The sequence below is a fragment of the Melanotaenia boesemani genome, chromosome 3, assembly GCF_017639745.1.
Source record: "Melanotaenia boesemani isolate fMelBoe1 chromosome 3, fMelBoe1.pri, whole genome shotgun sequence".
NCBI lineage: Eukaryota > Metazoa > Chordata > Actinopteri > Atheriniformes > Melanotaeniidae > Melanotaenia > Melanotaenia boesemani.
In genome coordinates this window covers 33,670,463-33,682,994 of record NC_055684.1, presented here as the reverse complement: position 1 = coordinate 33,682,994, position 12,532 = coordinate 33,670,463, and the positions used below count along the sequence as shown (strand labels likewise).

Below are 12,532 nucleotides of genomic sequence, written 5' to 3'. Positions count from 1 at the left end.
TAGAAACCAAGTGTGATGACTGTCCCCAATGAGATGAAGTGACCCCCAGAAGTGACTCTGGCATTCACCCCCGCTTTCAATCCCCTACATTCCCTCTTCTTACTCTACCGTCCTCGGCCACAATAATACTCACTGTTTTTTCATAAATTCCCCTGATGAAGGACGGTATATAAAATGCTTTGTTGGCTTGGATGTGGCTTTGCCTTAAGTGGACTCTCAACCTCTGTTGAGCAGTGTGGTAAACCTCTGGAGTCTTTCTGTCCCCCATGTAGGTATATAACTCACCATGGGGTAGGGGTGTGATGTCATAGTCACAACAGAGAGTGAGTACCTCACAGAAACCAGTGAAGGCCTAATCCAGTCCAGCAACTCTTGAAACATGAAAGAGAGAATGAGGACAGGGAAAAGTGCAAGACACTCGGAGCTATAGCAGAAATTCTGTGTGCACGGCTCTGAGTGTGTGTATGTGTCCGTGTGCGTGTATATGTGCATGCGGGTACATTACCAGTTGGCAGAGGACAAGAGGCCTCATGTGTTTTTCGTTTGCCCTGTGAACATCCCGTTCACTGAGAGAAGAATGGAGACAGACGTTCTGCGATGCTCATCAGCATTCTTTCTCTTTCAAGCATCCTCTCACACCCATACACTCACTCACACACACACACACAAGCGCACACAAAGGAAATTACCATGCATTGTTGCCAAGAGTATGTCAATCAACCTCCTCAATCTCCCTTCAAACTGACACATTGACTGATGGTGAAGGGTTTGGGGAGCAGCTAAATGGCTGCTAGCAGGACTACAAAGAGAGAGAGAAGAATTCTTAACTTCTTTCCAAGGCCCAGTCTCCAGTTCATTCTGCCTGAGCATGCGAGGTCAGCCTGATATGCGCTCCATCCACTCTGCCTGGCATTTTTGATCATCAGCTGACTAATTTAAAGCATGTAAAATGAGTTGTATAATGAGCATTGTATATTGGCATGTGATAGATATGAGACATGTTAAAGTTTCATTACCGAACACATACATAAACATACAGCTAGATAAACTAAAGTCTAAAGCTTAGGAATCAGAAACGGGTGTAACTCTGTTGTGGCTTCGAGTGATTTATAAGACCATTTGACAAATTGTATCAAAATCAAAATGGAGGGACAGGGGTGTTGAATTAACAACCATCCGTCTTTCATTTAGGAGTCATAATCACTCCCTTGTGTTGCCTTAAAGAGATGCAGCCACTTTTTTCAGTTGCTGCAATGCAAAATTTTGCAACAGCGGCGCTGATTTTGTGAACATTTGACACAAATCTGTTATTGTCGCAGGTTTCTCAACCTTCTCTGGGACTCATTAACTTTAACTCACAGAGATGTTTTCTCTCTCACAGTCTTACTTTATCTCCATTTATCCAGGTGGGTACAGGTGCAGGCGAGGGCTTCAATGTGAATGTTGGCTGGACTGGAGGTTTGAACCCTCCGATGGGCGATGCAGAATACCTGGCTGCCTTCAGGTAAATAAAGATTTTTAACTGTTAGATCAGTAGTCGGTACCAGGCTGCTGACATCAGGTTTGTGTTATTATTGGAAGGAGTTTCCATCCCATGGCACAGCCCCCAAATAAAAAGTCAACTTTTTCTGTGGCCCCACTTCATCATACATCCTGCTCTGTTAAAAAGTTTCCATGTCTTAAACTATTTTTGGGTGTATTCCAATTTTGGTCATGATGGATAATTATAAGATTTGGTAGCAGTTCAAAAGATTCTTCTGGTTTAAGAATTTGTTCACCTGCTATAAAGGAAAAAAAGAAAGAAAACATCCTTGCCTGTTTCCAAACATGGGTTCGTCCCATTCTTTTGGTTTTCAGGTTATTTTATTTAATCAAGTATTTATGTGGAGTTTTTTGTTTTTTTTTGTTTTTTCTTTTTTGGTTTAAATGTTTATTTATGTCATTATTTGCATTTTGTCTTAATAACTTGTGTTTCTCATTTTGTATATTTTATTTTCTTATTCTATGACACATAACTATGTCTCTGTTGGAGCAGGAATATGTGTGAGAATTATTTTGCTCTGTGAACCATAATCCTCAGTATCTGTGATTTGATTTGGACTGCATTATGTCTTTAAATGCCAACGTAACCTAAATGAATGCAGGGAAGACATCAGGAAAAAAAATAACATTAAGAAAAGCACTGGAACAAAATAAAGTGCAATTTAATATTGAATAAATGAACAACAATAAATCAAGTTTGATAATAAATAAATATATAAAAGTAAATACATAAAAAATAATGAATAAAAGCAATTAAATACATAAAATCACTAGATATAAAAAAATAAAATAAACAAAGACTAGAAATGGTTTGATGCAAATTTGTGACACCAGGTATTAAGGGGTTAAAAAAGGCAGTACAGATGTTTGTTGTATAAAATAAATAAAACAGTACTGATGTAGTTTTCAAACATTTACCAGAGCATAGCACAGGCTCCGTTCACAGTGCAGCTCAATTCCAAGATTTTTGCCCATATGTGACTCATATCAGATTTTTAATGACAGTCTGAACGACTCAAATCGGATTTTTTCAAATCTGACCTAGGCCACTTTCATATGTGGGTCTAGATCAAATCCGATCTGTGTGCAAGCGGCCTCAGTCTGAGCGGTCATGCCGCATTTTATCCGACTTTGAGGTCACAGAAGTCAGACAAACTCTGATGTTTCACAAGATTTACTGTGTTGTTGTCTTTGCCTTTTTTTATTGTTAATATAAACGATGACAAAAGAACACCATCACTATAAATATATGAATGAATTAAGCAAAGTAACTTACTAATTGTAAATAGATGGGGGTGTATTTTCAATTAGAACGTGTTAACATTCGTGTTTTATGTCCTGCATCGTCAGGTCGGGTCCTGATTTTACTGGAAGATATTCAGTGGTCGGGTTTGGTAATCATCCTAACGGGTTTGGGCAGGTGCAGATTGGTAAAATTGGACCCGTGGAGGACTGCACAGACAAACTCGGCTGCATTGTCTTTACATGCCTCTGTACAGAAGTAGGAGCCATTGCTCCACAAAGGGCCATTGTTAACATTTGTGCTCTCCTTTTCTCAGTCTCTTTCTTTCATTCATCAATGGGAATAATTTTTAACTTCAGTGGGATGATGGTTGCATTGAAATGATAATGTGAATGACCACGCAAAAAGGAAAGGCAAGGCAAATTTATTTGTATAGCACATTTCATGTACAAGACAATTCAAAGTGCTTTACAAAAAACATAAAAACATTAAAGCAAGGTGCAGAAAAAAATACAAGTGTATTAGAAAAACAAAGATTAAAAAAGATAAAACTGATTACATACAAACAGAAAAAAAAGAGATAAAGTTAAGACTTCAGCATAAAAGAACCAGATGCAGGTCTTGGACTTCTAAATAAAAACTATTGAAATGCAGCAGAGAACAGATGGGTGTTTCAGCTGATCTGAGGCTTTCTGGGAGTTTGTTCCAGACATGTGGAGCATAGAAGCTGAATGCAGCTTCTCCATGTCTACGAACTGATAAGAAATATGATCCAGATAACCTGAGGGTTGTGGAAGGTTCATACTGGGTCAAGAGGTCACTGATGTGTTTTGGTCCTAAACCATTCAGAGCTTTATAGACCAGCAGCAGAACTTTAAAGTCTATCCTCTGATGAACAGGCAGCCAGTGTAAAGACCTCAGAGCTGGACTGATGTGGTCCACTTTCTTGGTCTTAGTGAGGACTCGAGCAGCAGAGTTCTGAATAAGCTGCGGGTGTCTAACTGATGTTTTAGGTAGACCTGTAAAAACACTGTTACAATAATCAAGCCGACAAAAGATGAAAGCATGGACTAGTTTTTCTAGGTCCTGCTGAGACATCAGATTTTTTACCCTTGATATGTCCTTAAGGTGATAGTAGGCTGATTTTGTAATTCCCTTAATGTGTTTCTCAAAGTTAAGGTCTGAGTCCATCAATACACCCAGATTTCTGGCCTGGTTAGTGGTTTTTAATCGTTTCTCTTTCGCTCCAAAGACAATCGCCTCAGTTTTGTTTTTGTTTAACTGGAGAACGTTTTGGCACATCCAGTCATTAATCTCTTCAATGCATTTCCCAAGAGCCTGTACGGGGCCTCGGTGACATTGTAATATATATCTGTGTGTCGTCTTCATAGCTATGGTAGCTAATGTTCTTTTTCTTTATGACCTGTGCCAGTGGGAGCATGTAGATGTTAAACAGAAGAGGCCCCATGATGGAACCTTGGGGTACACCACGTGTAATTCTTGTCTGCTCAGATGTAAAGTTAACTAGTGACACGAAGTACTTTCTGTTCTCTAAGTAAGTATTAAACCAGTGTAGTGCAGCGCTGGAGAGGCCCACCCAGTTTTCCAGTCATTTAAGTAAAATATTGTGGTCAACTGTATCAAATGCAGCACTGAGGTCCAGTAAGTCTAAGACTGACATTTTTCCATCATCTGTATTCAAATATATGTCATTAATGACTTTGGTCAGATTTCATTAAAAATCGGATTTAAGCATTAGGACCTGCAGTGTCAACGTAGCCATGGTTGTCATGCTGCCTAACCATCAAAAGTAGCAGTTTTCTGTCACTACAATGAAAGATATAAATTTCCAGAGAATTTAAGATTCATATAGATTCTCCTCTCCTCAGATCATTATACAGGTGTCACATGTGTCTGTTACATTGCATATATTGTGTGAATGTTGCTACCTGTAGGGATTCTGGGTTGATGCATTCAGTTCTAGTTGGGAAAACAGAATAATCTGTATTCAGTCCATCCATTTTCTGTACCAACTACTTCCAGTTCATGGTCATTCTGAATAGCCTGTGTTGAATACAAAACACACTGTTACCTAGCTCCTGGTGGTCTTATCAAACAGCACAACTAAGCACAAGCCATGTGCATGCAGCTCAGGAGTGTGTGCTAACAGTTTTGCCATTGAGCATCTGTGTAAATCACATCATGACTTAAGCACTTGAATTGAATATGAGCCATTGCGTCACTGCTGTTGCAGAAAGTAAATATTGTTTAGATGAAACTGGGGAAAAGTCAGCGATTACACATTACCAATAACTTATTCTAGAGCTAAATACAGAGCCATGCAGCAATGTGTTAACCAGACACACCTTTGCTCTTACCACACTTTTGACTTCATTCAAGCTATTTGTCCGCATTGAATATGGTTTGGTGCTGCACTACACTGTAATGAACATAAAATGCATCTGTCAGCAACCCTGGCTAGCCACCAGATGAATAATATGCTATGTGAGCTCTGCATGGTGCTGCATGCAGCAGACACAGTGGGTGGGCCCCTCATCAGAGGAAGGATGCTAATGAGCTAACCCATACTGGTAAAATCCATCCACCCAATAGGCAGGCTTGGAAACACTAAGTCCAGTGTTTACTGGAGCTCTGGATGCTAATTAAGTAACAACTGGTCTTTTCCTGAGCAGGCGTCTGGTTTTAGTATTCTTTTTTTTTTTTTATCCAGTTTAGGAAATTGCAAGTGTTTTCATGTGTAAAACTTCCGCTGTTAACCACAATATAGTACTTTACCTTATTGTGTGTTACGCATGGAACATAGATCAAATCCAAGAAAGAAGAAGTAGTGTCCTGGTGGTCCAGTGGTTTGTGGCATATACCATGCAGCTGAGATGACCGGGATGCTCATCCATTTTGCCATTTGTCATTGTGAGGGACCCGCATTTCTCAGAAAGAGTTCAAATTAGTTTAAGTTATTTAAGTTATAGTAAGGATTAGGTAAAAATAAAAATGCATTACATTTGCATGAACTTTTAGAAAGCTTTGGCATACTTCTGTAAATTAATGATGTGAGTAAATGCATAACATAGTATATACAGAAAATTTTATGCATCATGATTTCATGTTTATGCAGTTAAGTCTTTCTAGGTTAGTGCCAGTTCTGTCATTCATTTTGTACATGATAGTGTGTTAGACTGTGTGTGTTTGTGTGTGTGTGTGTGTATGTGTAAGTCTCTTTGGGATGGAACAGAAAACTGCTGTTGATGAAGTGCGTCTGTTTTTGGGTGTGTATTGGTGACAGGAGAAATATTGTGGTTGAGAGCGTTGGTAAGACTCCATTACAATCATGAGAAAGCTCAGATGCATTGAGATTTAATGTCATGAATTTGTACATACATGTGGGAAATGGTCACAGTTTAAGGTGCATCTTATCACAGGTAGTGCACATGCAAGTATTGTGTATGCTCTTATTTTCTTGTATGTTTTTAAATTCCTACTGACAATGAACTATAGAGAAAAGGAGAGTGCAGAAGAGGAGAGGAGAAGAAGTGGGGGGTGCATTGTTAGGGAATCCAAAGGCGGCGTAATTAGGCCCAATGGATCCCAGATGGCTGGCTGTCAGTGACGTGAGAAGAGGGACGAGCTCCTAATAGGAACCAGACGCACACAAATGCCTTTGAACTGCCGCTGAGAGAAAAAAAGAGTGAGTGAGAAAGAATCAAGTGCGGCATGGGTTGTGCACTCTTGCTAAATAACTGGCAGCAGGAGTCAAGGAAGTAGGACATAGTGCTTAGAAGCAGGGAAAGCGGTCTCCACCGAGGAGGATACACAGTATGTGGACATCTCACTCGAAATATGCCACGTTTTTCTTTTCTGTCTGTTTATGCCTTTTTCATCATTTGCCACCTGCCTTCAGTTGTGGCTATGCTCTATTTTAAGAGACATTATACACATTATACACACACACATACACATATATATTTGCAGACCACTCCTTCTTTTATCAGCAAGGCTCACAGTTGTACACATTCACACCTGGGAGGTGCACCCCCTCCTGCTGTTGGCTGCCTACCAGGAGTGGATCTAGAGCTAAGACCAAGCACTTGGAGCACTGCCGTTCATAATTTCTCTTTTCATCATCTTCAAATGGAGAGAATGTACAGTCAACTAAATGTTTGCAGTTAGCAGTCCAGAAAAGTCCTTCATTACATGAATGTTTTAGTTGAAAATCAGTCACATCAATATCTTTTGTTATATTGTGCAGGCAGCTGCAGCTTTTTCATTGTAGAAATTAATCTTTTTGATCTTGTTCTGATAATAGTTTAATAACACTATCACTTCCCTTTACACATTATTATATTGTATCCACTTATTTTCACATAAATCATGAACACCTGTTGAAAGCAGCACTTCTTAAATGTGATATCAAATTTCAGCCAGACCAGATGAAACAGAATTTTTGATTACTGCAATATTTTCCTCTCTTTGTCCTCAGAGCTGTGGTGATGCCCATTGCCCATGAGTTCTCCCCTGATGTGGTACTCGTGTCAGCTGGCTTTGATGCCGTGGAAGGACATTCACCTTCACTGGGAGGCTACAAGGTTACAGCCAAGTGTAAGGCTCAGCCAGACTCACTCGCTTACAGCACTCACAAAATAATCACATCATTATTTGGACTGGTGATTCTGGCTTTGTAGTTGCTTCTCAGCTCCACACATGTCCTGGTGCAATATTTACCATATAGGCAAGATTATTTAAAGATAAAAATATGTCAGTGTAGGCTGTTGATTTTCTTTCTTTTCCTCCTTTAGCTTCAGTATGTATGTGTGTTTTTGATCTCTACCAGGTTTTGGCTTTTTGACACGTCAGCTGATGTCACTGGCAGGAGGCCGGGTTGTCCTCGCTCTGGAAGGGGGGCATGACCTCAAAGCTATCTGTGATGCTTCTGAAGCCTGTGTCAGCGCCCTGCTGGGCATGGAGGTGAGATGTATAAATGCACATATAGAAACACGGGTGTTTTACATTTCCATTCGGCATGTAGCATGCTTTAAATGCTGACTCAGCAACGTGTTGCAGGTGGAGCCGCTGTCCCAGTCAGTGTTGGACCAGAAGCCATGTGAAAACGCAGTGCGTTCACTGCACAAAGTCCTCCAGGTTCAGGGTGAGATAACAAAGCATGCAGCAGATATAAAACCTTTAACATAATAAATGTAATGGTTTAAAACTGTTATGAAAGAAGCACAAACACACACACATCTGATACTTTGGTACTAATGCCAGACTGGACGTGTATAAAGCTGTTATCACAATAATTCACTTGAAGTATTTCAGTGAAATCACTTGTTAAAGAAAAGATGTCTGTGAATACAGCACCATTACATATTGTGACTAAATTATTATTATTATTATTATTATTATTATTATTATTATTATTATTATTATTATTATTATTATTATTATTTATGCCTCATTATAAAAGCATAGAGTACTGTAAATAGTTTACCGAAGCTCAGTTTTAACTATGTTTGTATAGAATTGCAACTCATTACAGTTTTTGTGATAAATGCTTTTAATCAACTTGTTAAATTTCCTGTCAACTTACAATTTGATAATCTCAACAGTTTGATAATTAGGAGATTAAATTACTTTCCAATTTTCCATAATTTGATAATGGCTTTAGCTGTTCTGACAATTTGCGTATTAACAAAACATCAGCTTTTTTACATTTTTAACTTGATTTGAGTACAGAGATCCCAATTTCTAACATATGTAAAGTAATCAGAAGCTAAAGCTGCTAGATAAAGGTAATAAAGCATGAAGTACAAAACTTGCTCTGTGATGTGAAGCTGGAATTGGCATAAAGACAAAAAAAAAAACTCAAGTACCGCAATTTTGTCTGTATGTACTGTACTTGAGTGTGTGCTTATACACCACTGCAGGTTTTGCAACTCTGCTTGAGTGATTTCTGTTGCCTGTAATGACTCCTTGGTGCATCATCAAAGAAACTAAAGTCTTGCAAATAACAAGCAGAGCAACTGTCACAATAGATATGAGCTGAAAATAAAATTCCCTCAGCTGGTTTGAAGCGAGTATGTGTGCTGATATGTTGCAGGAGATGATCTGTGTTTGGTCAAGTTGTTGGTGCTCCATGGTGTTGGTTGAAACGCGCTTATCTTCAATCATATTTTTCAAAGAGTTTAGGATTTTAGCTTAAGGATTTTATTGCAGCTATAGTAAATGAATTCTATCCCTTATATATAAGGGGTTATAAGATATTATTATTTATGAAGTTATAAAGTTATAGATTATGGTTAGGAGATTAAAGCTCATACATGTTAATAGTATGGCCTCCCAAGTGGTGGAGATAATCCATTTTTAAAGATAATGGGTGTTTTTTTTAAGCCATGGAAGGATGTACAATTTTCATCCACCCTACTGTACTAATTTGTTAGTAAAAATGATTGTGACCTTTGTTTTTTTGTCTGTACCAACCTGTCACACAGCTGTAGTAAAGATTGGATCATAATATAAGATGTGATGATTTTACTGAACCTTTTCCTGACCAACTCTGTGAGGCGGACAGAATGTCATCTCTATTTCTGTTCTGTTCTAACTCTTTTAGCACTTCTCCCTCAATGCTCCTGCTCTCTGACCACCTCTCCTCCTTTACATCCCTGTCTCCCATCCTTCCCTCCAGCCGTCTCACACACAGACAGACACACACACACACACTCACAGCTGCCCTGGCTCCAATTATCTTCAAACACTTTTCTGGCACACGACCTTCGCAACATCCCCTCCTGATTGCACACAAATGTTATCCCAACCAAATTAGATTAATTAAAAATATTTGAATAGCCACAGGAATGTTAAGCCCATAATTCAAGCCTGGGGTGAAGTATATGTAAGATGCCTGCACAGCAGAATACACACTTATAGAGGAACACATTTGTAGTCACAGATTATTTTATTTATTTATTTTTTTCCACTGTGACACAAGACTGAAGGCCCTGAGAGAACAGACTGCATCAGAGTTTACATTTTGAGATTATCAACAGGGATATTTAGTCCAAAACACTGTTTATTCCACAGTCATTGATTAAATTCAGATCAAACGGCTACAACTAGTGGATCAAACACCAAGTAGTACTTTTTTGATAATGCAGCCTCACTCCCTTAAGGAACAATTCAGGATGAAAACAGCAGTGAAATTCCAACGACTGAAGCCATTAATCTTTTCTCTTCTGTTTCCTTCCTCCTCTCCCTCCTTTTCCATCCCTTTGCTTCCTGCAGGTGAGTACTGGCGGAGTGTGAAGGATTTGGCCGCCACAGTGGATCTATCCTACCTGCAGGCACAGAAACCAAGACCCAGACGAGACTCGGACAGTGAGGCAGTCAGCGCCATTGCGTCACTATCCATGGGATCCCTGACATCTGAAAGGTAGGGACAACATCCTAATAAATATTTACCACTTACGCTTTACAACAATATTGCACTTTATAAGAAAGTCGTTCTCTTTCTTTTTCTCTAAGGAAACATGAAAAAATTGCAGAGAAAAGTGATTCTGTCTGAGGACAATCTCCTGACTGTTATCTTCAAACTAGTCTCAGTGGAAACACACACACACACACACACACACACACACACACACACACACACATACATACATACACATACAAAGCTGTGCATTTGGATCATCACTGGAAAAACTCCTGCGTAACTACTGGCTGCAGTATGACCACTCTGATTCAAACACAGACCGAGGAACAGAGTTCATCTGGGCCGCTTTCTTACTCTCTTGAGTTCTCTGCAGGATTTTCCCGGATTGTCTCTCTTGCTTGAAGAAGAATCTTTATTTTGTTGTAGCACCCAGTGCAACATGACGTAGCATGAACATGAGAAAGCACTGCCCTGTGACTTTAAACATGGACTTTGTTCATGATTTCAGCGAAACCTACACAGCACAACTTAGACTCTTGTCTTGAAGGTGAAGTGGAGTCAAAGGGGAAGAAGGCAGTGGAGAGCAGGCATGCTCTCTACACTTAAAAACAAGTCAGATCATATCATTTTAAGCATCCAATGAAGGAAAAAGATCAGAGTTTTCCTGATTGTCTTGCACTGTATCATTATGCAACTGGACAAAAAGGAAAAGCATGTTGACAATCAAACATTTGTTCGTAGTTTAACATTTAAATATTTAATCGTTTGACATATAGCACACATTTCTGTGACCATCAGCTTGAGAATTTTCTTTAAGGATTCCGGTAATCCAGAGTGAAGCTACAATGAAGTCTGAGATACATATGTTTCATATTGTTCTATGTCCACATACTTTCTTAAACCTCCCTCTTTTTTTTCTTTTTCTTCCATGCAGCAAGAGATAGCTGCAGTTATTGTTATCACTCCCTGACAAATAAAAGACACACAAGCCTTTGACGAAGTGCATCTTAAATATATAGACATACTGTAGTTTGCATTGATGACATTAGTCACAGTGAATATCTAATACCTCTAATCACTGGGAAATCACCCATGATGCCTTGGTGCAGCATGACCACTCAGTAATGATTGTATATGTGACAATGCAGATCACATTTTGACATTTTGGATGAGACATCCAAAGCATTTATGACAATGTTTTACACACATATAAAGTGCACTTAGCTTGGCCCCAGAGATGAGGGTCAGAATAATTGAGGTCTCAAAATCTGAGCTATAATATTTTTGTGAAGTGGACCAGTGTTTCTTCCTGTGGATGAGCATTCCTGCTGTATTTCTTCATCTTTTTTTGCTATTTTTATCTTGAGGAAGACAGTCTGATCCATATTTTGTTATTCATTTACAAAGCGCTGGTCTGATTATTCTCAGTATCAGGGGCGTTTTGCTCCCTGGACCAAACAATGGCATTTTAGCATTCGGGATGGAGCAAAGATACTGATAAATATAAATACTAGGTAAATATACAGGCAACGATATGCACACAATGAAAGTGGACACAGGTTAAGCGCAACCAAAGTTTATGAGAACAATATGCCGTCCTTGGACTGGCATGGCCTAAAGAACTTCAAAGACTTTGTGAATGTTTCTTTTCTCTTTCCAAACAGTCAAAAAGCACCAAAAGCACAGATATATAAACAAATGCATTTGACATGACGTGTATTTATACTTTGAGATTCTGTGTCTTTGAAGTGGTTTTTGCGTGTCTAACGCAGTTATATTGGTGCTAATACAGTATGTCTGCTTTGTTTTCTGTTAAGTTCTTATTTGTGTTGCGTTGTGCATGCAACCCAAAACCTGTCCAGTGTCTGTTAATGAAATATAAATGTGAAAACACATGACTGATGTACAGCTGTCTCTGCAAGTTTGACAGCCTGACAGTAGACTGTAGCTTTAGATAGTTTTACATGACAGTAACCTGACAAACGATATGTCTTATCTTTCTGTCTTAATTAACACAAATGATCTATTTTTGTATTTGATCTAAAAAAATAAAACCTGTGTATCAAGAGACCAAATTATTACCTGGATTGTCATGACCAAGGTGTGTGAAGGTAGACTTAACAGTGTGGAGCTTAATTAAAAGTGCAGGCCGAGTCCATTTTCATCATAACTGACTGTTTCTGTACAGTGTAGATAATAATAACCTCTGTTCTGACTCTTGTCTGTCTTTTGACTTTTCTATTTTGTTCCAAAAAAAACTTTAATAAAGAGAAATTATATAAATTTGAGTGGGTTCATATGTA

At 38.8% G+C, this 12,532-nt stretch overlaps 1 protein-coding gene across 3 annotated transcripts in view; it reads left to right on the top strand.

Annotated features, from left to right (window-relative positions):
* LOC121637113 (histone deacetylase 7-like) overlaps window positions 1-12,507 on the top strand; it is a 51,208-nt gene extending 38,701 nt beyond the window's left edge. For all 3 annotated transcript variants that reach the window (XM_041981044.1, XM_041981042.1, XM_041981043.1), the window contains exons 20-25: window positions 1,407-1,504; window positions 7,284-7,402; window positions 7,635-7,768; window positions 7,865-7,949; window positions 10,082-10,229; window positions 10,322-12,507. In XM_041981044.1, coding sequence (XP_041836978.1) covers window positions 1,407-1,504; window positions 7,284-7,402; window positions 7,635-7,768; window positions 7,865-7,949; window positions 10,082-10,229; window positions 10,322-10,361 — 624 coding nt within the window. In that variant the 3' untranslated portion in view covers window positions 10,362-12,507. The remainder of the gene's footprint in view (window positions 1-1,406; window positions 1,505-7,283; window positions 7,403-7,634; window positions 7,769-7,864; window positions 7,950-10,081; window positions 10,230-10,321) is intronic.
* Window positions 12,508-12,532: the final 25 nt, after the last annotated feature.